We start from the raw sequence: 27,656 nt of genomic DNA, 5'->3' as shown, positions 1-27,656 counted from the left end.
GTCACCAAGGAAACAGAGCTGAAATTGAACAAACACATAAAGTCTGGCAACAAATCGGCTTACCGCCATCTTACAAACCTAGTCAGGATAAAAGGTTTCCTATTCACAGAGTCCACTGGTGTTCCTGTATTTTCTGGTTGATTATAAATCAAAGGAAACACAGATGCCATGTGGGGTACCTCAAGACTTCCGTATCAAGTTTTTCTTTTCTTTTATTCAACATCTACATGATCCCACAAGCTCCAATAATGGAGTTCTACAACATCTGCTGCTATTTCTATGCTTACATTTCTGCATCACTACGTGACCACAGCTCACTACAGTCACTGAGTCACTATGCCCTAACTATCAATTAGTGGATGGGTGAGAATTTCTTTCAACTGAACGCTGAAAAGAAAGACGTCATCGTTTTTGCTCCCAAAAATGGAAGACAAGCAATCGTGGAGTCATCATGGAATCAGACTTGAACTTTAAGAAGCAAAATTAATTATATCCATAAGGGAGGTGACGGCAACCTCAGTAACATTGCCAGAAATCATTGCTTACTGCAACTTACACATGATAGGAAAATATTCTTTACTGTTTCTATATGTTTCTTTGTTTTCCTGTAAAGCACTTTGAAGTATCCCATGTATTAGTGAAATTATTACACTTGCCTTGCCTAAACAGTAATACAAATTAAAACACATAAATAAATATTCCAAGTGTCAAGATGATGAGCCATTCCTCTAATAGCACACGACCTGTCTATCGTATTTCTAACTCAGCCACTTTGTTTTTACTCAACAATTACCCCCAAGGATCTGAATGACATCTGAAACCAAGTGTTTTAGCAGACTCGATTAAAAGTTCAGACAATATTTTTTTCTTTTACATAGAAGTCAATCAAATTGTCTTTCAACTCCCCCCACCCCTCCCCCCTCATATTTATAATTAACATTTTAGGTTTTTAACAAACAGTTAAATCAATACCGACCTGAATTGAAAGTTGAAATCACATGACGTGTCACAGAAAGTTGGGTAGCCCACAGCACACTTAGAAAAGATTAGACTGCATGCATTTGAATGGTAGATTTTATACAGTATTACAATGAAACTATGAATGTCCAAAAAAAAAAAAAAAAAAAGTGCTACATTTGGAGGAATTCAGTTTGATTGCGCTTTAATTGATGTCCTCGCCACTTGGGCGCGCTGTTACTTCACATCAGGCTCCTCCCTGTTTTTAATTATCAATTTAGAAGTGAGGGCCAGGCTGGAACACGTCGTTAATTTATCACCATGCCCCATTATATAGGTCTAACTAAGCGCTAACTTGTTTATGCCATGTCATGATGGCTATATGTTATCAGTTGGATTAATTATATGTTTATGTATCAACAGTCATTTCTCTGTTTGATATCCGGGGATTTTCTTCATTTTTTCCCCCCGTTTAAAGGTACAAAATCGCAGAAATTGCTGTCCGTGATTATCACAAATATAAATAAACGTAGAAATAAACTGATCATCGGCACAGAGCCTTTTATAAACACATACAGCGCAAACAATCGTTTAGTTTCCACTCCTTTTACATTCCCTGTAGAATCCCATTAATATTGCAGATGGGAACTAGTTAAACGGATGTGAATTCATTTTTTCTCCCCCCCCCCCCTGTTGTGGTGCATGAATTCATCTTCAATGTGCTCCGGCTGGCGTTGGAAGTAGTTCCGGTGGCTTATCAGCGGAGCACGGAGCGCTCAGAGAGCCGGGGTCTTCTGCCGCCGCCGCCGCCGCCACCGCCGCCGCTGCTGCCTCAGCTTCAGACGCTAACAGCGGGTCGCAGTGAGTCCGTCAGGAGCGTCGAGTGACCGCAGACGGCCCGGTCAGTTCAGTCTGACTCCGCCAGCCGGAGGGTCGAGCCTTGCAAAGCCGACTGACAGCGCCAAGATACCGCTGGAGCTTTTGTCTCCGAGAAGGGGGGGATTTTTCAAGTGCACAATCAGCGGCGTCGGGAATATATAACATGAATATATATATATATATATATATATATATGAAAAAAGCAACACATAAAGAGATCTGAGCCGGTTCACTTTTATGCCTCCCGGTAAGTATAGTCTGCGCTGGATTTTTTTATTATATTTTTTTTTTGTAAGGGGGGATGTTAGTCATAAAGGCATGTGATTGGTAATGACATATCGTGAAGGAATAATGGTTTTACTTTTAAAGGCAGGCCGTGACAAGTTGGCTGCCCGTGACAGCATGCATGCATGCCCGCAGGTTACTGGAGCTTGTTGTTTTATTTACTTGTTTTCTGTCGTTAAGTCCCAACTTCTGCAAGTTTCGCCAGGATCTCTCATCTTAATGACAACGTTGACTGGCGTGAGGCTTGTCGGAAGAGATGCGGGGTAAAAACAAAAGTTGTGCCCGATGACGCACAATTCTTCTAGCGCGGGGGGGAAAGCTTGGAGTAAAGATATGCAGTGGGGGGGACCTCCAGCTGTAGAGACTTTTTCAGAGTGAGATCAGAAAGTGAGACAAGCTCAGAGAGGAGAGACACGGCGGAGCTGCACAGTCATGTGGCCCCAGGAAACTGCAAGGCAGCTGAAGTCAGCCCGGAGGTAGAGAGGGGTCTTAACTTTGCTTGATGTCTTTTAAGTGTGCATGATGAGCAAAGGATAAACAATCCATCTTTCATATATGCAGATTTGGTTTAGCAGCTGTTCTGTGTGTGTGGATATATATATTTTTTATTTTATCCTAACCCCCTTTATACGTATGTGCATCATGTTACATTAAAGGCTTCTGTGTTCCTTTTAGCTACGAATGAAAATAAAAGTTTTTGTTTAAATAATCAACTTTTGCATGTTCAGCATGATCTGAGGTCATGTAAAAGCAAACCAGTGTCATAAAGGGATCCAGAATATCTGAAAAAAAGAATCATCAAATAGAAAAGATATTAGGTAAGCTTCTGATTTGTACATCGTTGTCATAGGTTAACCAACTATCTGATGTTGGTGACTAGCACTGTCATCATTTATACGTTGAGAGCTTTGTCCAGATGTGCAGGACAGTAGAACGTACAGCCTTATCAACAAAGAAACTCCTCTTTTCCAATATGGCAGCATTGATTAAAAATAAAAGGTCTTTAAAATACATTTTAAAGACAGCAACAACAGAGCAGCTTAGCAGCAGTTTAAAAAGCTCAGTTTTATTAGTTTGCAGTAGATTTTTTTTTTCTCTCTGTAGGTTGCAGGTGTCCAATTATTACCAGCTTTGCAATATTCAGTTTAATACAAGATTGAATATTGAATATTTAATGCATAATATGATGCAGTTGTTCTTATTTAAATATGAAAAGCGTCAAATATTCCCTCTTTTTGCAAAAGTAGTCCCAACAAATTATCACAGGCGTACAGCATCTATAACAGTAATTGAGTATTTTAATTTTGCTGTTGGAACTTAGTTTTTAAGTGCTCCTTCCCCAGAGTAATCTAGCTTTTTGTTGTTGTGCTCTTCATAGTGTAACACAAGCGCAACTAGATGATATTAGCTGGTTAATTAGTTGGGCTACCTGCTCAGGTCCAGGCTCCTTAACATACGTGTCGCCCCGTAGATTTTTAACTGTACTTTTAAATATACTGTTACCTTAATAAGAGTGAAAGGTGGGAGCGTCTTCAATTTCCACATCACGATCATCTTGTCTGTGTTTGGAAATATGTCTAAACCGTTCAGTTTGTCCTTCCTGCGAGTATCGGTGAAAGCGTTGTGCTCTATTTTGAGCCAGCTGACAAGCAGTGAGCAGCAACAGGTGGGTTAGGGGGAGAGCACGGTTGTACATGTCTCTTTGAACTATTGGATCAGTATGGCACAAAATGTTTGTGATTAAAAAAAAAAAGTGAAAAAGAGAAAAGTGGACCTTGCCTACAGAATAGCATTCAGTGAGATGAAACAGCGTTTCTCTGGGATCTTTACTATATTAGTATGAAAAATCATTAAATAGAGGGATAATAAAAGCACAAAGAAGAAGATTACGCATAAAAAAATAACAGCAGTCATGTAAAGTAGATAATCTGAGTAGTTTAGCAGCTTTGCAGCTTGTAGTTTCTGCTTTGCAATCGAAAATCTCCCCACCACAACTATATTCAGGTGAAATTTGGTGAGTAATACAATATATTAGTTGTTACAGAGGGAGATGTGGTGATCTCTTCAAGTCGTTGGTGTTATTAATAACACGCTAATTACCAAAGATGGAAACTCCCTTTCTATTATGAGCCTACAACTCCGAGATAAAAAGTGCCTTAAGGTCTCAACTTGTCCTTTCTGTTGTTTAGACAGCCAATCAGTACTGTCCAGCTCCCCCAAAAATAAACAGGCAGCATGAGATGTTACTTTGCAGAGTATTTTTTTTATTTTTTTTGCTTCTGATTTGGATGCATCTCTGATTCCTATCAAGATGAGAGCTGTCTGAACAGATTTCTCTCATCATTATTTGCTCTGAGATTTACTTGTGCTTGTAAATGCTGTTGATTGAGGGCAATTTGGCTTTTTAATTGCTGAACAGCTGCCACACTCACTGCTGATTGCCATTGTAGGCTCTTCTCAGTACATCACTCATAGACCTCCTAAATGCCTCATTAAAACGTTACGCAGAATCTCATGAAACGCGAGAAGGAGCCGTTGCAGTTTTTTTTTTCTTCTTCTTTTTTTTTGTGATTTGTCTTTTATCATCGGAAAGGTCATTGTAATTATTGTCAATGTCAGCAAACGCAGTGGAGAAAGAAGCGAGTCAAGTAATGACTTTCTGAAAGTTAAATGAGGGGTTATTTTTGGCTAGGCTGTAGCTTTGTAGTTTCCTCTGAAAAGATGAACTCCATACAGTGCCAGCTACTTTATAATCCCCAATTCTTTTGTCAGATTTGTTTTTTCTTTCTCCCCCTCGCATTTGAAGGAGGACCTGTGTTATTTTTGTGTGGCTTCACATTAGTGTCCATTCTTTCTGCTAACACTTAACACACTGTGGAGTTACAATACTAAATACAATTAGCAATACTGCAGGAATCCTCAGCAATCTCAAAAAGTCTAGTAAGATATTCTTTTCCAGGTCTGGATAAGCACAGGAAAAGTAAGATGAGTGGAAAAATGTTTAAGTTTTACTATTTTATTCCCCTTCCCACACTCACACACCGCTTTGTGGAAGACAAAAATCTGATTTATTTTTTTAAATAAGAGCTCAACAATCAAGTTTTACTGATTTCCATTTGTTGACGTCTTCAATTTTTATTCTAAGGCCTATAACTAAGACCCGTAAAATGCAAGAACTAAACAATTATCACTATTTATGTATCGTAGAATATGTGTCTAACCTTTTTATCTATTTTTTTCTTAAGCTAAAAAACAATGCATGATAGCACATGATGCTATAATGCATGCTTTAGTAGATTAAAGAAAAGGGAGAGAGTTCAGTAGTTTTTCTGTATTTTATGAAGTTGAAAAAAATCAGTTTTTCAGTGTTGTTTTCTACCATTCACCAATCAGAGCCAATGAAAAATTGGCTGATTCAGATTTTGATTGCTCCATGTTGTTCTGGTGTTTTGACACTGGTTAATTTTTAAATGGCACACTTTATCTCCTATTTGCAACTTCACTCTTTTAGATTACCTCTTGAATCAACCATATTTTGGTTTTTAAGCAACTGTAGTATGTATTAAGCAAAATGTGACTGCATACTTGTTTAATATTCAAATAAGGACCCTTTGCTGCTGTTGTAGGCTTCAGAAGAACTGTACAGCAGGGTGTTTAACTAACTCTAACTCTGTGATCCTTAAACTGGGTCTGGTTAAAATGTCAAAGCATTGAAACTTTGATATTTTTGCACAAATCATTCATATAGAGTTAAGAATTGATTAACCTTTCTTTGATCTACTATGCTTTATTTTTGGTTGGTCAAATACTGAAATATATAGTTTGCTCGGTTCAATAAATGCATCAAAACTGGGAGCTCTCACCATTTTAGTCTATAAACATATAACATATAACTATTCTGATTCTGACTTTAACAAGTCAAAGTCAGAATCCATAAGTCAGACCTCAAAGATGACTGGAAACCTTTATCGGCCAGGGAAGCCAGATCTGTGCGTCCCTGTGTTTTTAATCATTATTTTTAATAAACAGAAACTTATACGGGAGTTCATAAACTGTGCTCAAAGGAAGAGATATTTAGTGAGCAATTATCTTAATTTGACAGCTGAAAGCGTTATAGATTTTGAAACTGAGCTGAAATAGATTGGTCCAGATACCTCAAAAGCAGCGAAATAGCTCTCTACCGCACTCCCAGATCAGAAGCCAATTACAGCCTTGTCTTGTTTCATGACTTTTATAATATACATCTGTATGTTGTATAAGCTTTTACACGGTAAATATGCTCCTCTAAAATGCCTAGAATACAAAAACCTTTAGACAAACGTTGAAATGAAAAATGTATAGGAACCCAGACACCAGAGTTTTACAGAGCAGGTTATATTCGTTAACAAGCCATAGACTCGGCTCTTTAATACATATTTACCCTTCTGAAATGCTTGAAAAATAATATTTTGAGAACATATAGAAATGAAACAATCCCTGCGCCCTGGTGGCTGCTGGGTGTTCACACTGAGCCTGCTTTATTGAAAAACCCAGCGTGAGCTGCATTAGCGTGTATCATTCAGAAGGTTTTTTTTTTTTTTTTTTTTTTTACGGCTCATAAGTAATCTCTGACGTGCTGTGCAGAAAACCTTCGGCGTGCCATAACTGCTGCACCAACTTTACACTTTTTAAAACCGATGCTGTGATAGAGTGATAGTCGCTGCTTAGCCTTGAACTGAATTGGATCTCCAAATGAGGAACAATATGCTTTTAGCAAACGCATACTCCCACAGTCTGTTGTTGTAAGAGCCAAGTTGCCAAAAAGCTGTCTGCGCCTCATCATGACAGACGCTCCAGTTAGAGGGGCTGCGGGTTAAATGCCCCGCTGGAAAACAGCAGGGCCGCGGCTATTATAGGCCGTGAGGATGAGGGGCAGTTTCAGCTGGAAGACCCTCTAATCCGCCTCTGAATATTCGATCGCTATAGGTGATTAAACCATTAAATGCATCAAGTAAGTGTCAGTTAAGTGAAATTTTAAACTATTGAAATCAGCTGAAAACTTCATGTCAGGGCAATAATAACAAACGACCTCTTGCAGTACCATTCACGGGCAAGTTTTGTCACATTACAGCCAGAAAGTCAATTTCTTTGTGGATTTATGATAGACCAACATGAAGTGGCAACAATTGGTGAAGTGGGAAGACATAGATCTATGGTTTTCTTTTTTTTTTGCTAATGAAAATCTGTTAGGTGTGTATTTGTATTCAGCTAAATACAAATACAAGGCACGGTTACAAAATATACAAATACAAGGCCACACCTTTCTCTGCAGTTAAAGCTGGCAGGTTGTGAGGAATGTTTTGAGCTAGAGACAAGCTTTAGCCCATTCTTCTCTGCAAAACAGCTCTAGCTCAGTCGGACAGGAGAGCGGGAGCATCCGTTTTCAAACGTGGCAACAGATTGACCCTTAGATTTCGATCGGTTGTAGCGCTGGCTGTGTGTTTTGGAAGCGCCCCTTTTTCTTTTTTGTTTTACCCCGTCAGGCATGGTTCGTGGTTTGAAAATAACATAATTATATCTCAGTTTGACCCACTCGGTTCATAGTGGTCCTTAATATTAATGTGCTTATTTGGTTTCCTGTCTTCGGAGGAAACCAAAATTTTCTCGGCCCCACGGCCAATCGCGGAAGAGAGGGGCATTCACTCAAAACTTCTCTCGAGCCAGCACGCATTGGCCTTGCTCTTTAGCAGGGTCGCAAATACCCTGGCTGGCCGAGGTTAGTGGAACTCTGCCTTTTGTCCTGGTTAAAGGTAAAATGTCCTGGATTACCTCCATTGATCGTCCCATAGCATCTGACCAGCTTCCTTATCCTTGCTCAGGAGATGCATCCCCACAGCCTGATGCTGCCCCCACCATGCTTCACCACCATGATAGAGTGATCAGGGTCAAGATCACCATTAGTTTTTCTGCCACCACCATTAGTGTCCACAAACCAGAAAAGTTGTATTTTCTAAGGGTAAATCAATTCTTAAGTTAATTCATTTAGGGGTATCAGAATGAAACAAGCGTGATGCAAATGCATGCCGCACGTTTCAGATTTTTAGGTGCTTGAAAACCATGTATCCTTTTTTCGTCCGCTTCCCAATTACGAGCCTGCTGGTGTTGATCTTCAGCATAAAATCCTAAGAAAATACACTGAGAGTAGTGGTGTAGACACGAAACGGTGTAAAAGTTTTAGAGGTATGAATACTTTAGCAAAGGCGCTAATTCCGCGATGTAACGGACCCCTCTGTCACCCGGCTGTAAGCTGATGAATTTGATGACACATTAGAGCAGGCGTTCTCTCTTTTCAAGTACCTTTAAGTTCCCTGAGTGCTCCCAGTCACTGTGATTTTTTGTCATGTCCCCAGGAAAGTACACATAATTTGAATTCTAATGCAGCAAATCCTTTTATCTTGTCAAAATCCTCTTTGATTCAGTTTGCAAAAGCGTCGCCGTGATTTCAAAAAGAAAAATGTGAGCGATAAGATGGGGGGGGGGGGGGCGATGATCACCTTTAAAGGGCTGCTATTTGGATTGAACTCAGCCACTGCGCTGCCGGTGACAACAGCTCCCATTGTGAACTCGATGTCCCGCACAGGCAGGGAGTGTTGCACCCTTACTGCTTCATGTTTTAATGACTAACAATTGTTGGCCAATTTGCATGTAAAACAATGCAATTACAAACAAGCATCAAAAAGCCGTAAAAAAACTTCTAAAAAAAATGTAAATGACTCTGTATTCTGAAGCGCAAGAAAAGCGAGCCGTGCCTGCAAGCCTGGGCCTGGAGGTTTAGGATGCTGGCTTCCATTATTAATGCTATTCACCAGCCAAACTTTTTTTTTTTTTTTTTTTTTTTTTAGGGAGGTACAGTTGGGTGCTTTAATCTATTTTTGCTGTAAATTAATGAATTTTTAAAGAGGACTAGTCCTCGCTGAATAGGGCTGAGACGTGGCAATGTAGCTGGCGCGGCGGTGGCGCTGTGCTGTAGCCTCCTTTTGTGTGTGCAAAGCGCGAGTTCACAAACAGCATCCCATCTCTGTCTCTCTTGGGACCTTTCGCTGGGGGAGTTTGCTGAATGTTGCACTCTTATGTATTATTTATGACAAAATATGCCTTTTTAACTCCGCCGTTGTCAGAATCTCAAATTCTGATAGCTTCCCCCCATCCCCCCTCTCCCCTCCCCCATTTTGGTTGCTGTAAGACTTGTGGGTCGCTAACTCCTACCTCGGCAGACGTTTTTTTTTGGCGTTAGGTTTTGTGTGAGCTTGGGAAATATTTTATTTCATTGCTGGGGAGAGTCAGTTACTGATTGAATTCCTTAGATACAGAGTTTTTTATTTTTTTTTAAACCTTATCTCAATAGGATTTTCAATTACATCCGGAAGAATCAGGACGTTGAATGGAGACGTCAATGCATGAACTTGGTTGACATCAGTCAGTTTATGAAAGTTTCCAGCCGCCAATAAAACCCGATCCCCTTTATTAATCCGTCCTTTTATTCCCTTTACAGAAACGGCTCGGCTTGACCAATCTGTTGAAGGCTGCCGACTGTGAAGCAGCGCCTCACCGTCGACGCCTCTCCAGGTCTCGCGTATCAAACGATAATTGCTTAACCTAGCTCCATTTAGTGGTGCGCGAACAGCCACACGCCGGGGCCAGCTGATTTGCCTTGATATCTCATAAATGAAGCTTTTCAGGGTTATGTTTTGCCGAAGCAGAAAGTAATTAAGACGTTCAATGTGGCTTTTTGGACCTTTTCCTCCTTCCCTTTGAAAGGCCCACACTTCTAGACGTGTCAGCGCTCAGAATGCCTACAGAGTTTCTTTGACACATTAGCCCTGCTCTTGCCAAAAAGGAGTCCTTTCCAGAAACCCCCTCTGCTCTGTGCGCTCCGGGTGGGTATTTTGTCATTTCTTCATTTTTTTTTCCCCCTGAAAATATTTGGATGCCTCCTTTCCTTTAGCTCCCCTCCCTCGCCACCTCGCTCCCCTTTCTCACCCATCCCCCGTCAATCCATTGAAAGTTCGCTATTAAAATGCAGAACTGTAAAGCCCCTCTCTCGGTCTAAAAGCCTGCTAGCAGCGGGAGACTGTTGGCTGTTAGTGATGCATACAGCTGAGTGAGTGCATAACAGCTACAAAATCTAATGGGTGAATACATTCAATCACACACACATCCTCAGCTCTTTTTAAAGGGACAGTCATCAAAGCGCTATCCACAGCACACAGAGTGGTATATTATGACATTATTTTCAGAGGAGGCTAAAGAAAGATGTCTTGCTTTTAAATGCCTGTATTCTTTCTTTTTTTTTTTTATAATGATACGTCTAATTTCCTCCACGAAAAAACCTTCAAGTCAGTCTGGAAAAAGTTTACTTTTTCTGTCTTTTGAATTTAACTGATCCTAACCCTCTTAAATCATCACCTTTTACCATGATGTCGACCTCTACTAATTCGCACTAATGTTAACTGATAAAACTATTCACACTGCTCATTTAAATGCTGCAGTATGATTGCTGCCAATTCAACATCTACTCAATATCTCAGTGCCCTACCCAGCTAAAGATGTTTGCCTTGCATATAAAATTAGGGATTTCCTGATTGCTTACATTATTTCCCAGTGCTTATATACATTTGGTAGCAAAATTGCAGTTTTTCTGAATATAAAATCCTTAAATTGTGACACTTATTTGTGTAGAAACCCCTTAAGTCAATACTGTGTAGAACTACCCTTTGCTGTCATTACAGCTGCAAGTCTTTTTGTGTGTACCAGCTCCACTCTTTTTGTTTCTCTCTACATCTTTTTATCTTTACCTATTGGTCTCTATCTAACTATCATGTATCCTTATACATTATTATCCTTTAAAAGATACCTGACTTGTTCTTGATTGAATGAAAATCAATTTAAAGCTAGATCTGCCCAAGCTAAAAATGATTTCCAGGGTAACTTTATTCAGTGCGTATTTTATTACATTTGGAATCTGTTTCACATGATCCATTTAGGTGGTCTGTCTAGCAACAAAAATGTGTTTTACAAGAATAGAGCAGACAGCTGTTTTCAGGTATGCACTCAGGAAGGTGCATTTTTGTTGTCAGCAGACAGAACTAGCAGGATGGGCGCCGTACTTGTATAATGGGAGGGGAAACGCTGAAGACATGCAGGGTGGAGAGCTGTAGATGATGTGCTGTGTCCAGTTGAGAGATAAGAAGGGGCAAGTTGTCGAGATCATTTTTAGGGCGTAGATCTGCCTTAGATTTTTCTCTAACTCAAGGTAAGAGTGAAGTGTTAGACTAACTGGTTGTTCAGATTAAGATTTTTTAGACCACGGTGTTGCATAACGCATGCCCATCTCAGTAAAGGACGGCGGGAACAGTTGCTGGCTAACAACCTGTGGAATATGTGCGGTGTCCATGTGGTTTTCTCCAGGTACTACATCTTCCTCCCGAAATCCAAAAACATAAATGTGAGGTTATTTGTCCGCTTAAAGTTTTCCTCAGATGTTTGTGTGTGCACACACCTGGTTCTTTGTTCTGCACATCTGATCTATGTTGCTTTTGTGATGAACTGGCAATCTGTACTTGGGTGGACCCTGCCTCCCACCCGTTGACTGCTTGAGATAGACACTTGGCCCCCTGTGGTCCTGAAAGCTTTAGGCAGGTGACGAATCAGACACTAGACAGATGGATGTTAATAAAGCACCTATGGACATATTCACCTTATATTGACCTAAGTACCGTATTTTCCGGACTATAAGTAGCTCCGGAGTACAAGTCGCACCAGCCATAAAATGCATAATAAAGAAGGAAAAAACATATATAAGTCGCACTGGAGTATAAGTTGCATTTTTGGGGGAAATTGATTTGATAATATACAACATCAAGATCATCAAGAACAGACATGTCATCTTTAAAGGCAATTTTAAATAAAAATAGAATGGAGGCAACAACAGGCTGAATAATTGTACGGTTAGCTTACGCTACATGACACAACTGAGAACGTGCCTGGTATGTTAACATAACATATTAAAAGCTATTCAGATAACTATAGCATAAATAACATGCGAAGAAGTTAACCAAAGCGCCCGTGTCACTCCAAATAACTAAAATCCAGTGAAATCTTCATCCTCGGTGTCACTTTCAAATAACTCCGTTAACTCCGGAGGTAGAAGATGCGGCACTTCCGCTTCTACGTCGCTTACGTCTGATTCAACACAGGCCTAGAGCGCCCTCTTGCGGTTTGGTGTAAAAATAACAGGTGTAATTATATACCAGTAAGATGTGTAATAATTTCACACATAAGTCGCTCCAGAGTATAAGTCCCACCCCAGGCCAAACTATGAAAAAAACTGCGACTTATAGTCCGGAAAATACGGTTCTCATCAGTTGATTCTATGAACACATTCTGTGAACAAGTTCTTCAATAGTTTCCCTATTTGACCTATTATCTCTTCTAAATTGTATTTTTATGTATTCAGACTTTAATAAAACTGATAACTTAGGTGTGGGATACTGTTGTTACACCTCTACATTCCTTTAAAAAAAGCAAGAATGGCCTAGGCTGCACTCTTTCTACATGGAAATGTCCTGGACTACAAACCATCTCCTGACATTCACATTCACTGATTAAACGAAGGTCTTTTCAGTCTAACATCATGTCTGCATAATACAAATTCAGAACTTTGGCAAAAATAATATTAATATAAGGTTAGTTTTCTTTTAGCCACAGGATCGTTTTTCAAGTGGTCTGTGAGCAATGACCGGAAGTTGAGATTTTAGAGAACTGCATTTAACCTTGCACTCGTGTTTCATGAGTGCAAAGTTAAATGCGGATGCTCTGTACCTCGGCGGGTCTCCTCTGAAGTGGTCATGGTCCACTGATACCATGCTGATACAAGAGGTGACGAATATCAAACATAAAAAGCACAGTGCTCAGGTTAGCCTAGTCACTGTGGGACCACCCAGCAGGGCGCCTGTACCTGTTAGCCAAGTCATATCCCCTTCTCCTTCTCTCGCTGCTCTATGCTGTTACTCATCATCTCAACACCTCGATAGGGTTAGCAGTGTGAGGCATCACAATGCAGCTGTGTCGCCATCCCACGCTCCGCGACTTCTCAACAACAGCAACGGCAGCAGCTCAGCAGGTCGGGGCTTGTGGCAGGCTGATTTGCAGTTTGAGCCTCTTCTTAATGAGAGGAAAATAAGCACTTGTACGGTGTCTTGTGTGTCACCACCCAAATCCCACCTACCCAACAACATTAGATCCTAAGGAAAAAAAAGAATAGAAGGCACACTAATTAAGACAGCTTCATGGGGTTTGCACAAAAAAAGAAAAAAAAGGTACTTCTTGCATAGTGGAAAGGCCTAAAGGAGAATAAAGCTCATTGAGTTTCTCTTGGTTCCTTTTCCAGAATAGTCCCTCTGCCTGACTTGTCTAGCTTTATGATTTCTGCTGCTACACATGTTTCCCCCCCTTCCTTTTAATTAAAGCAAGAGGCTTTTCAGATGCTGGGTATTTCCCCTCTTCTTCCTCTTGTTAGTATATTAGGGCTCTCCACGGGGGAAGGTGGAAAGAGAAACCAATGTGTTTTATCTTTGCAGACAAGGTTTTTGAAGCTCTTGCACCTTTATCATTTACTGCATGAATAGAGAATGCGTGGGCCATTGGACTCTTTGTTGTTGAAGGACACGTGAAGGTTGGGTGCATTGGACGGGGATGAAAGTGTGGATGGTTGTTTTTTCATTTTATTTTCTTATTATTTAGATGTTAATTCCATGGAAAGACGGTTTCATTCATTTTGCATTTGTCTCACAGAATGCACACTGATCAATTAAACATTTGGAATTTGACCAATACATCTGGTTTAATAATGTTAATTTTTTTTTCATTCGGTTAGATATCAGTGAGTTTTTTTTTTTAAGTACTGTCAATTTGTGCAATTATTGAAATTATTACCAAGACTAATTTTCCGGATAGTTTTACCCGATTAGTCTTCCTTGGGAATTTCTCCACCTCAGCTGATTTGACACTCATGTTCAATGCCAAGGGGAAGAGTGGCACTGAGATTATACAGCTGGGGATTATGTCCTTTTCCTCTAACCCAGACACGTTTAAGTTATACCGAAGTCTCACGGGTTGCTTGTAGACCTTGTAGAAAAATTCTACTAGGGCCAGGTGCAGAACTTGTCCTTGCAGCCATTACTATTCCTTTGACCTCCTTCAGGATTATCTCTGAGGTGTCAAACCAGACCCTTGGCTCTGGAGGTTGCACACAAGCTTCACGTGGGCCAATCTTTTGCAGGGTTTCTGAAAGTAATCTTGAGAGATGGTGGTTGGTTGGCTATTTCTCTTCTGTAGAGCACATGGTGAATCTAAATGGATTGGAGATGAATGCCTTGCACATTTGGGCCCTTAATCTTTCTCAGCCCACCTATAAGTGATGAGCCGCCCACTTAGGTTTTCCCTCAGGTCTGTCAGGGCAGACCTGTCCTCCTCCTTTGCTACATTGAATTGATGCTTCAAGGATTTCAGGTCTTTTAAGATCTTGTCGGTTTGGCCTAGTTGGGATTCTTGCAAGCTGCTTGTCTGTTACACCAAACCTGGTCTGGAGTTTCTGGTCAGCATCACCCGTTGTTTCAGTTCAATGATTTTTTTTTTATATACCGCCAATTCACAACACGTGTCATCTCAAGACACTTACAAAGTCAAATTCAATCAAATCATCCAGACAGATGGTTCAAAAAGTTTCCTATCTAAGGTGACACATCAGATTGTGTCGAGTTTCCTCCAAGAATTTGTCTAAATCGTCATTGAACTGTATCCACACTTTCTTTTTGGTGGCAGCCCACATTGACCAACTTTGATGTGGCTCTTCACTGTCAGGGGGAAGTTATCCTGCTCATAGGTTCTGGACACTGTGGGTTGTTTCTGGGCCTCGCTGTAGCTCTCTCTCTGACCAGGATCCGTGACCAGCGCTTAATTTCGTGGAGTGTTGACCACTGCTCCTGCTCTTGTCCACCCTTTAAGCAGGCCATTTTGATCTGGTGAATCTTGAGACTCTGGATACCATGCCACACACCTTGCCGCATATACAGACTGTGTTCGTTTGTCCATTTTCTTGGGTCATTGCTACCCTTGGGAATTCCTGATGGTATGATTGAAAAGGGATCTCTATTGCTACTCTGATATATCTTCAGTGATAAACTCGGGTTCGTAGGGTGTTTCGTGTCCCTTAACATCAGGCACCCTTGCTTTGATGATGCAGACCCTAACTTGTGTTCAAGTGGCCCACTACTCCATGGATCCACCCTCTGGATCAATTGCCATCTTGTGTCATGTATGGTGTGGTTTTTCTTTATATATTTTCTTGTTTGTTTTTGAAGGACCAATATGCAGACAAGACGTAGCAAGATGAAGGGAAAAGATGATTTTTTTTATAAATGGCGACAGGCTTACAGACAGGGCAGGTGAAGACAGGGACCAGGAACTAAGCAAAGAGCTGACCAGAACAGGGGTGTAGCATGAAGGAGGATTCAACAAGGAGGCAGAGGAAACAGTGGAGGAAACAGAGGGGAGGGCAGGTGAGAGTAATTAACCAGGTGAATGGCATGATGGTAATGAGTTGAGAGAGAGAGAGGGAAATGAGATGAAAAATGAAAAGTATATTTTCTGTCTTTTTTTTTACTAAAAGAAGTCTACAATAGAAGACCACATTTACTGGGAAGGAATCTGGGAGAGCCGCAACAGAGTACGGTTAATTCGTAACAACACTAAACTGGTGAAAGAACCGAACAGAAGTCAAACAATACCTGGGAGGTTTACGTAGATGGCTTTTCTCCACTGCTGACCTCTGACGCCTTTGAGTTGGAGTGTTTTGATGCAATGAGTGGCAGACAAAGCTCTGACAGCCAACAACGATTGGGTTCAGCGTGGGCTTCCCAGTCACTGCTCCTGCACTCCACAACCAGTTAAGCACACTTGGTCCTTTCGGCCTCAATAGCTTCTTCCATCTGGCCTATCCATTAAAATCTAACCAGAAAGTTAATATAAGTTTTTTTTTTTTTTACCAAAAAGATGGTGAATAAGTTGATAAATTTAAATATTATCAAATGACACATTCACAAACTAATATATTAGAATAAAGTTTGAATGAATGAAATGGGGGTATGCTCCAAAATGATGTTTACAGTGTAGGATGCTTATCTTCCATAATTACCAATCAAAGAGATTCATGCTTGTCATATCAAAGTACCAGTTACTTGACATTTCCAGTCCAATAATGACAACCGTACAAATGTTCTCTGATAAACTGAGGTATAAAACAGTCGTGTGTGTGTGTACAATATTTTAGTCTTTGGTTATGACTCATGGCGAAATCATTTGTAAAACCCTTAATAAGGGTTCTTTGCTAAGTTTAACCCGGTAAATATTTTTGGTTAGAGTGTTGCTGCTAAAAATAGCTACAATAATAGGAGGCATGAGGCTATTGAGCGTATGTTTTTATGGCTTGCGCCTGTCTGACAGGGATCTGAGCGACTGAGTGGGACAGAGAGGTGGGCGCAGACTTGTCGGAAGAGTGAGACATGTCAAGTAAGAAAATATAAATCTGTGTGTGTGTGTGTGTGTGTGTGTATGAGGGGTGGGGTGGTGGGTTAGACAGAGAGGAAAGGGGAAGAGCTATTCAGCTCCTCAGAGGGTTGGAATTCCTCCTGAGCTGTTCCCCCCCTCATTTGGCAGACACTTGTGAAAACAATTCCCCAGCTTTTAGTCACCGTGCAGATCCAATTGCCATTTCCACCTAGAAGGGGAGCGAGACTTTAAACCAATCCAGACAGACACAACAGAGAGAGGGAAAAAAGAAAGAGGAGTTTTTAATCAGGTTGGACGTACGCCGAGGTCAGTTGAACGGTTGTGCGACATTAATATCTTATGAGGGCCGTCTGGCGGCGTAAGCTCACTGTCTTGCGTGGTTTTGTGTTTGTGCATTGCAGCCGCCGCAGCAGCAGCAGCAGCAGCAGCCACCGCCACAGCGGCCAAGTGAAGATTTTGTGAACATGCACGAGGGGAGGACGTTACCTTTCTCAGCGCTGACTTCCCCAGATGCTTTGGCCAAAAGAAAGATGGAAGGAAATCGGAAGAGTAAGACAATTAACTCATTCCCGAGCCCCCCCCCCCCCAAACTACTGTGCTACCTAATGTATAATTAATGGAAACAATATGATAAACTGTTTTTTAATACCCATAGCTCACATGTTTATGTCCAGCGCTAAAGGCGAAGCCATTGAAGTGCCAAAGTATTTTGTTTTCTGTTACACAAAGCTGGGCAGAATGCGGAAAATAATGTGCAACTTGACATCCGCGCGTCTCTGCCAAGTCTGCTTTCTGCTCCAGCCAAGGAAGATGAATAGGCATAGTAAATAAACCTCCTGCTCTTCCCTAGGCTTGAGCCAAGGCTGCAGCACGGAGCCCATTCAGTGAGCCAGCAGAAGATCCCTCCGTACGCCACGTCGCCGTAGCCCCTCTCCTTCACTTTTTTGACCCCCCCCCCCCTGGAGCATCGAGCGCCATGACCTCTGAGCTGGAGAGCAGCCTAACCTCCATGGACTGGCTTCCTCAGCTCGGCATGAGGGCAGCCATCCAGAAGGCAGATGTGGGACACCACCACGGTCACCTCGGGCATCACCACCACCTCCACATGCACCATCACGGGCACGGACCGGGGAAGAAGATGGTGCATCTGGATCCGGGAACTACGCTGGACCAGGAAGAAGCTGCACAGCACCGAGACGGCAAACCCCCCTACAGCTACGCCAGCCTCATCACCTTTGCCATCAACGGCTCCCCGCGGAAACGGATGACGCTCAGCGAGATCTACCAGTGGATCTGCGACAATTTTCCTTACTACAGAGAGGCGGGCAGTGGATGGAAGGTAAGAGAAGACACGAGCAAGCAACTCCACGTTTAGGAGCTTTTGTTTGAGTAGCATATGCTGTTAAACTGCAGTAAGAGTAAGTTTTGAAAAATTAGAATAAAAATGATAAAACCTGGAGGAATTTTTTCAAACTGGAATTAAAGCTAGAATATTTTAGACACCTCGGATCTCTTTCTATTTTAATGCTACAGCTTTTGTGTTAATTGTTTCCAGTTAGGGCTGGACGATAAATCGATTTAATCGATTAATTTGAATTTACAATTCTTTAAGATTTCATTTTTGGAAAATCTGGATTTTATTTTGCCAATACACTCATTGGGTTTCCATGAAGAGAACAGCATGTGATGCTGAATATATGTTTAGGCAAAATTATTGTCAAAATATTGTTAAGTGGAAACTTTTTTTTTACCATGATACGAGGTACTTCATTTACTTATTTACTTTTTAACTTAGTTTGAAGTTCACAAGTGCAGTGAAGCCTGTTCTTAGCTCAATGTGTAATAACACTAGCAGCAAATGTTTTGTTATATTTTCATTGTTTATAATGGCATGGCTACCATCTTGTTTTGCATGTTTCACAGCTTGTCTTTAGTTGCACTTTGAATCCAGGTCAACTCCCTGACGAAATACTTGACATAAAAAGCAAGGTTTTAAAATCATTTCTTTAATTTCTTTTTTTGAAACAAAAAGGAGGAAAAAATCGATTAATCGGATTTGGTATGATAAAATCGGAGATTTATTTTTTAATCCATATCGTCCAGCCCTATTTCCAGTGACTCCAAACTGATCAGCAACTTCTCTCAATCCAGTCATCTGAGTCATCAGAATATTACTTATTATTGGGATGCTTTGAACTATAAATTGGCCTCTAGATTTGTGCTCCGCGTTCTTATGGAAATTTGTAATGTCCTCTTGATGTTGTTAAGCTGAGTTTTCTAAAATCCACGTATGCCGCAATGAGTTTGATGCTTTTTTTTGTAGTCACTTGAAGGGATCTTGCTCAAAAGCCTCAATTTAGTTAGTAGCTGCTACAAGATCGCTCTGGTCTCACAAGCACTCCTGTTCTGAGCTCCAATGACATCCTGATGATTAGTGCTTAAGTCCCGGTACTCATCTTTTTGTTTGGGGGTACATAAACACTAGAAATGCGCATGTGCAGCCAGCAAGCGGAAACTGACCGGGAATGTGCGTGCACATAGGGGCTACTTGAGCGCGTCAGAATGATTGGCATGCGGAACAACCAATAGATAAGAGAATGATAGCAGGAACCGAACTCCATGCCTTTTGGTGCAGTGATTGGTTTTACAGGTTTGCAGCTTTCACAGAGAACTTTTTTTAACCTCCTTTTTCTGAATACATAATCTATTTACTACTGTCAGGGTGGAAGGACGATATTACATAGTAAAAAGTGTTTCTCAACAGGATTACCAACTACAGCTTTAATTTACGTTCTTGATATGTAAAACAGAGTTATATTGTGTGGAAGTATACGCACCTTTGTTGATCCAAAATTAGTATAATGTTTTTTTCAGGGTTTTAATTGCTCCTGTTATTGCAACAGTTTCCAAAACATTAATATTGAGAACTTACTTTGGAAATAAGAGAAGCACAAAAGATTTTGTATTTTTTCTTTCATTTCCGTTTGGGGGAGGCACCACACAACATTTGTGCTCAGGACCCCAGAATGGCTAGCTCCACCCCTGATCTTACCGAGCCGTCTATGCAGCAGCAGGTTCCGTGTATCGTTCATGTCTGCTCCAGTTGGGGTCCACTTTAAGTTCTTGGAGCCAGGTAAACTTTACAGCTGGGATCATTTACCTCTGCTTTTCTTCTCTCATGCGATGCGCCTACATCCGCTTGAATGTACGGGCAGTGTGTGCGCCAAAGGCAATGGGTTTCTCATGAGGCGATTTTTAAAAAATCAACAAATGGGCTACAAGCTGTAGCCTGTGGGGAGGTCGGAATTGGGCGGGGATGCGGGTAGAAGCACCGGTACGTGCTGCACCCTAGAAAAAAAAGTCCCGATACGCTGAGGTGTAACATTTAGAAGTGCCGGTATTGCGTAGCGGTCCATGCCGGCTCACTTCAAGCACCGCTGATGATGCATTCCATCGGGTCAAAAACGTAGAACAGAAAATGATGTCCTCCACCCTCACATAGGTTTGGTCTTCTTGTTCCTTGAGAAAGGGCTAAGAAGGGTTGTTAACAGTTCAAATTAATTATTTGAACAATTTCCACAACATGCCCAATATTAGAGGTTTAACAGGGCCTTTGTGTAGAGTGCCTTTACAGTTTGTAATCTGATTAAGATAAAAACTGTGCTAGGTGAAAGATCTCCCAAAACAGTTTTTTGATATTGTTCCCATTAACGGGACAAAGTAATTCAGCTAAAGAGGGGAAAAACTAAATAAAAAACTAAATTCTAGGGGTTTCTAGCATAAAAAGTCATGGTGAGCATGTGCTTGGTGGGCTTCTGTGTGAGTGTTTCCTATAATCCCAAGATATCCAGTCCATACATAAGCAAACAGAGTTTAAAAAGCTCTACCGCGTAGCTATTATGTGATTTCTCTTTTTACATTCTTCTCCAGTATGTGTTTTTTCCACCTTGTGCTTGTTCTTCTGTTATTACGCATAGAGAACATTTGGTTTATTATACTGACTCTAATGGTGCCTAAAGTTTCAGTATCAACAATTTCTTGTATTTTATCCAAAAAAGATTTTCTACACCTCGTGATTGGACCATCACAAAAAAAAAGTGTGATCTGTCTAATTATTGCTTTGATCTTGGCTTCCAGTGTCTTTCTCCATGGGAGGCAGTACTCCTCCTGGCTCCTTGCAGCTTGTGGTATTCATTCCGTTGCCAAACATCTCTAAGATCACTGTTACTTTGCTGTATGTGAGCTTATAGACCTCTTTGATGGTCTCAGCAGGAAAACCTGGCAGCACTGCGCAGTATTCCTGAGGTATATCATTTCCACCCAAAAATTGTATACTGAGGCTCTTTGCTTAGGATGTTTTTTTACATTTCGTTCAAACATTGCTATTTTGCATCCCATAAATATAAAATGTTGTATTTCATCTAGCTGAATGAATTCCACTTTTTACTATTCCTGTTTTTTTGATTTGCTTACATTTATTGAAGTGGTTTTACGTACATCTGACTCAAGAAGAGGAATTAATATTGGCTACCGGTTGCATCATATCCCATGAAGCTCTTAGCCAATGGTGCTTGGAGTGCGGTGCACCAACTGATCCCGGTGTTGCCTTAAGGAGCACAGAAACCTTTTAGTGAACTGAGTATGATTGGCAGGTGCATTTTGTCTCATTCAGAGGACATTATTAAATCCTTATGCAAATGTAGCGATGCGAATCCCGGCTAATATGAGCAGAAAGGTGGCAGCGTTATTGGAGACAAATGAATGGATCCTCGCGGCGGTGTTTTGGGGATTCTCTGCCTTATTAGTGAAGAAGGGGATGGGTATAGTCCTTCGACTGATGCACTGAAAAGGCTGTCTGCAAACTATGAACCAATTCATCTCTCTGAGAGCGAGAACGGTTTTCCTCTTCTCTCATTATTTCTCCTTCCTTTCACTCTCCATCTTCATCTGCCGAGCACTTGCACTCCACCAAAAAACCACCTCCCCTTTCTTTACCTCACCCTCCCCGTCAGTCACTCTTCTCGTCTCTTCTCCGCTCTCCTTTCACAAACTCATGTTTGTTCCCTGTCTGTAATCTTGAACGCACCGTTCCCTGAACACACACACACACACACACACACACACACACACACACACACACACACACACACACACACACACACACACACACACACACGTGCGCGCATGCCAGAAATGGAGACAAAAAGGCTAGGATACAAGCCGGGCATCTGCTGGCAGAGCTCCTTCACCTGCACATACATTCAATCAATTAGATTTGGTCTCCAGAGAGGTGATAAAGGTTACCAAGACCATTTTGGACTTTTTTTTTTTTTTCTTACAGCTGCTCATGAATGCTGATGGTTGATGGTTGCATTGGAGTGCCAGGATGGTATTGTATCCAATAATTATGCTCTGGTATGTATCGATTGTGTATGTGTGTGGCTGCGTTTTGTTAGGACCATTAACGCAGTACGCAGGTGGCACTGAGATATTCTTTTCACACACTCTGGCATTCGCCCATGACTGCTTTGTAGAGCTATGGCGCTTTTTAATTAAGCCGGGCACAATACGTACAATATGTTGCATGAGTCAGAATAGCAGCAGCTCTGAAATATTTTTTTTAGACTGCTTTCACTTGGATAGATACTAATAAATAATTAAGAGGATGGGTTTTATCCGTGCAGAACAACTCTTTGACTGGCGCTTGAACTCGTCTTTTAGAAACTTAAAGTGCCTTGCGAAAGTCTTCACACCTCCTTAAATATTTTTCACATATCTTGACGTCACAACAACACGTTTCAGTTGAACCAATTGGGGTTTTATTTGAAAGGAAAATGAATTTTGTTTTACTATATCAAATTTGCAAGGTTTTCCATGCATTTCTATCCAACCCCCTTTACTCTTGTCTTGTGGAACCAGTTGTCTTCAGAAATCACCCAATTATTAAACAGGCCGCCTTTTTTGTGTTTTAATCTCGGCGTGAACAAAGGTGTTCTGTGAAGATTCAGCATCATGAAGGCCAAGGAACACAGTTGTGGAGAAGCAAGATATGGTTATAAAACCATATCGCAAACTTTAGAACATCTCACAGAGCCACGAATGTGAAGGGTAATGCACTACTGGAAACCGAGAAAGACATCGCTGTCTGCCTAGACTGACAGGTTGGGAAAGGAGAGCATTAATGCGAGAAGCGCTGCTCAGGTGGGAGAATCTGTTGACGGCGCAACTTCTAGACACACACACCCCATATCTAGCCTTCATGGAAGAGGGACAAGAAGAGAGCTGTTGTTGAAGGAAAGGTATAAGTTGCCATGTGGGTGAAACAGCCAGCATGGGCAAGAGCAAATTGAACTCTCGGGCCTGCACACTAAATACGATGCGTGGCAGAAAACTTAACACGTCGTCCAGAACACGACCTCCCCACTGGGAAACATTGTGAGGGCAGCATCATGCTGAGGGGAGGCCTTTCTTCAGCAGGGACAGGGAGGCTCATCAAGAGTTGCTAAAGAGATGGATGGAGATAAAAACGGAGCGGAGGCTCAGCTTCCGGCAGGACGACAACCCTAAACATGCAGCCAGACCTGCTATGGAATGGCACAGATCAAAGATTTGAGCGCTGGGATGACCCGGTCCAAGTCCAGACGCAGATTTAACAGGCATTCTTTGGCAAAGTTTGAAGGGTGACGTTCACAGACGCTCTCCAATCTTACATAACTGGGCAAAAAGTGACTCAAGGGAAGAGAAAACAAACGCACCCCTCACTTTTCACATCCTTATTTATAAGAATAGCAGAAAACCATGTATCGGCACGGCGGTCCTGGCCTCATGCCTTCCCCCCTCTCTCTCAGCCCCATTTCCGGGTCAAGTTTACTGTGAAGTAAAGGCCACCAGTGCCACAAAATAAAAACGGTAAAAGAGCATGAAATTCTGTGTTGATTTATCACAGAAAACCACCTGAAGTTGGTTGTTGTGACCTAAACAAATGTAAACAAGTTCAAGGCATATGAATCCTTTGGCATAGATGAAAGTATATAATATTGACTGTATTAGTTCGCTTAGGTAATCCATAGGCCGATGCTTTCTGGATGACCTAACTTGCACAGTGGGGCTTGTTTTTGCACCAGCAGTCACAAGGAAAGTTACGCGAGTTCAGTTCCTTCCAGTTAAGGTGATTGCTGTCAGCTGTACACAGCGGGATCCAGACTCAAAGATCGGTCTCGCTGCCAGATTCCGCAGATATTGTGGGGTGACATTACACTTCTGCGTCAAGTACGCCGTCCAAGATGGATGTTTTCAGAAATCTAGACTCTCGTGCCTTCGGGAAACAATTTGCATACATGATACGTCCGGATCGTCTGTCTCCGTTCGCTCACCGGCGAACGTGCGCGCGTGCCGCTCGCGCACACAGACCGGTGGGGCCCACAGAAGCGCTCCCACTCAGGTAGGCAACGTACGTGTGCAGTCTGCAGATTACATGCAGGGAGCTCGGCAGGAGATGAAATGGGAGGAGGAAGAGGGGTGGAGGGGTGTTGTTAGAGAGCAGCGGAGAGGTTTGCTACCCAGCACACGCACTCCGTCTGCTCTGTATGATAATGTGAGAGTGCAGGAATGGCAGGAGTTTAAACCAGGACAACACGCATGCATCAACTCCGCCGCGTTGCGTGTGCTCCATTTACCCACGGTCTCATTTTCAAAGACATTAACATCGAATGCAGATATCTTTTTACTCAATCAGCCTCTCAAGGTCATGTGATTTTTTTTTTTTTTTTTTTTTTTTTTGTGCGTCTCTGGCAAGAAGTATGAATATGGAGAGATTCTCTTTTCATCTGCGAAGTATTGACGAGAAGCTTCGGCTCGAGCTGAGGAGGGATCTGTTAGGAAAAAAAAAAATCTCAAATGAAGCAGCACTCGCATGCATAAACAATTTGTTTGTGGACCTTGTTGAATCTTCTTAAACCATCCCGAGTTACGAAGCCTGCGCTGCATTTTTGGGTCGGTGTTTTTCTAAAACCATGGGAGTAAAGGGGAAGAGGGCTTAGACTGGAAACAGCGTTGCATCAGAGTGCATCATTCCAGCGGTATTTAGTATCACTGGAACGTCTTTATCTGCCCTACGTTATCTGTACCAGCCTCTCCTACTCCTCGCTCTTGTGCTTTCCCATGTCCTACGCGGTACCCCCCCCTGCAACCCGCACCCACAACAGGACCACAGCTCATAACAAGCACACAGTGGGGAAACCACTGTCTCTGTCTCTGTCTTTGTCCTGCACTGTCAGCTGGTAGAGGCGGGACATCTGTAAACAGAATGCATTTTTTGAAATTGGATTTTGTTTTATTGTTTTGATGCTCCTAGGCTGCACAGTGGCGCAGTGGCCAGCACTGTTGCCATGCAGCAAGAAAGTCCTGGGTTCGAGTCCTACCCTTGCCCATTGTAAATGACCCATACTATTTGTTATAACTGATATTTGTTAGATATACTTTCACTCAGTTTTTATGCCTAATGTTCCTGATTCTTCCGTTTTTTTAAGTAATAAATTCTACATTAATAGTGAATTACGGCAAAAAGGTTCACGGGGCTTTTATTTTGAAGGCATGTTTTTTCTATTTCCGGTTCCGGTAAAACGGAAAGAAGCGCTACGTTCCAACGGCCGTACCTAACGGTTTTGCTGCTTGTTAAAGGACATTACGGGTTCCCATCCACATTTTATATGGCATCTAGCTGGAAGGCGAACAGGTATAATTTGCTTTGTTGTGTAGTTTTATGTTTACACTGACTAAGTTTATTAGAGTTTGTATATCTAAAAGAAGTTTAAATAAGCTAATGCTAGCTAATGGCATTTATCCTTTATGGTTTTGTTATCTAAATATGAAACATGGTCATATGTTAATTGGAGTAATTTTGTTTTATTTATCTACAGCTCTTACGCTGTGTCTATGGTGTCTTTTTCTGTCTGTTAATAAATGGGTTGGAATACCCCACCATAGTCCATCAGTCCTCATCATTGAGTGTGTCGTCTAAATAAAGTCTGGCTAGACTGCTACACCCATTGAGTTTGCATGTTCTCCCTGTGCATGCGTGGGTTCTCTCTGGGTACTCTGGCTTCCTCCCACCGTCCAAAAACATGACTGTTGGGTTAATTGGTCTCTCTAAATTCTCCTTAAGTGTGAGTGTGTGCGAGAATGGTTGTTTGTCTCTGTGTTGCCCTTAGACAGACTGGCGACCTGTCCAGGGTGTACCCCGCCTCTCGCCCATTGACAGCTGGAGATAGGCACCAGCAACCCCTCGCGACCCCACAAGGGATAGACGTGTTAGAAAATGGATGGATGCTAATTAAATTATCATTTAAGCAGCTTTTAGTTCCTATACTCCACAAATCTGGAACAAACTTCCAGTAGACTGCAAATCAGCCTTTTAAATGAAGACTGAAAACCCACCTGTTTAGGGTTGCTTTTGACCCATAATAACAGGAACATTGGCCAACATATTTGATGTTTATTGATGTTTTCACCTGATACAGTTTAATGTTTGTTAGTGGTCTCACAACAAGAGACTGTTTCGATGTGTTTTGTTTTTATGTTTCCATGATATGAAGCACTTTGAACCGCCTTGCTGCTGAAATGTGATACACAACAAAAACTTGACTTAATTAATGCCTTCTGTTCACTTGTTGACAATATTTCAAAAGTAACAATACCACCCTACTAAAACCTTGAGTTTGAAGTTTTTATAGACTTTTTTTTATACAATTTTAAAAATGTTGTTTGATGTTATTACTTTAATATTTTATCACTTTCCTAAAGAGAGTATCTTATGGTAAGTTATAATGGATACAGTTTGTCAGTGTTATATATTATTCATCCTGTGTTTATGAAGTATTTTCACAATAGTTTATCTACCATTAGCAGTGGGACCCTTTTCTGTCCTCACCACGGTCATCAGATTTCAGATATTGCTTTTTAAAGGAAAACAAAAGGTTGAAATTCTGCCCTGGATTTCAAACTGTTGGCTTTTATTATCCGTCTGTGTTTGGGGTTCGGCTGAATGCTCGTTTTCACTATATCATACTTATGCTTACCTGTAAAGTAGAGATGCAAAGATCAGACTTTTAGTGGCCGATGGCAATTTCCAGCTTTCCAAGTCTTAAAGTCTTGACTTGATGCTGAATTTGCCTTGTTTTTCTTATCATTTTGATCTAAAAACAAACTATCAATAAACATCTTGATTCTTTATGTGTGGTCATATTAAGCAAGCATGAGATTATTTCCTTTTTCTTTACATTTTGACCTGTTGATTAACGATTTACAATGCTCTATGAGAGCTGTTGTTGATCATAGGAGAAAAAAAATGTGGCCATGGATGAGTAAATTTCCCCCAAAAATAGAGGAGAGTGGGGTGAGTTGTGCCAGTTTTTACTTAAAGTGACTTTAAAGCCAGTCCATTACAGTAATGCCTCCAACTTAAATATGTACATATATTTCAGTATGTGGTGCATCCCTGGGAACAATCACTCTGGATCTGAAATATAGAAATTAAGAAACATAGCTTTCAGAATAAAAGGTGTCTTATAACACAACTTGCCCCCAGTGTGGGGTAAGTTGTGCCTTTTGAAAGAATACATTGGGGGTAAATTGTGCCATTGAATATTAAAGTAAAGGATATTTTAATCCCAGAAAATGTGATTCCATATACAGGCTAGACAGATTCAGTCCAAAATTACTAATTTAAGGTTTATTTAAAGTTATGTTACGACACCGACAACCAATTTTCTACAAGCATGTTGTGCCACAAGAGCTCCTCAAAGGTCAGTTTTCTTAAAGGGGGCACATGTTTTAAAATTCTTCCTTTTCCCATTTAAATTATTCAGTTGTGATCCAAATATAGTGGAACTGCAATGCTATGGTCTGAATTTCACCTTATTGTAGCTCTA

The 27,656-nt window shown here is 41.3% G+C and overlaps 1 protein-coding gene across 2 annotated transcripts in view; it reads left to right on the top strand.

The window, feature by feature from the left end:
- The first annotated feature begins 17,135 nt into the window (after positions 1 to 17,135).
- LOC105918478 (forkhead box protein J3) overlaps positions 17,136 to 27,656 on the top strand; it is an 84,600-nt gene continuing 74,079 nt past the window's right edge. For both annotated transcript variants that reach the window (XM_036136224.1, XM_036136221.1), the window contains exons 1-2: positions 17,136 to 17,277; positions 17,579 to 18,067. In XM_036136224.1, the coding sequence (XP_035992117.1) occupies positions 17,705 to 18,067 (363 nt within the window). In that variant the 5' untranslated portion in view covers positions 17,136 to 17,277; positions 17,579 to 17,704. The remainder of the gene's footprint in view (positions 17,278 to 17,578; positions 18,068 to 27,656) is intronic.

This window comes from Fundulus heteroclitus, chromosome 1 (assembly GCF_011125445.2).
Source record: "Fundulus heteroclitus isolate FHET01 chromosome 1, MU-UCD_Fhet_4.1, whole genome shotgun sequence".
Taxonomy (NCBI): Eukaryota; Metazoa; Chordata; class Actinopteri; order Cyprinodontiformes; family Fundulidae; genus Fundulus; species Fundulus heteroclitus.
The sequence above is the reverse complement of the archived record's forward strand: the minus strand, read 5'-3'. Positions and strand labels throughout refer to the sequence as shown.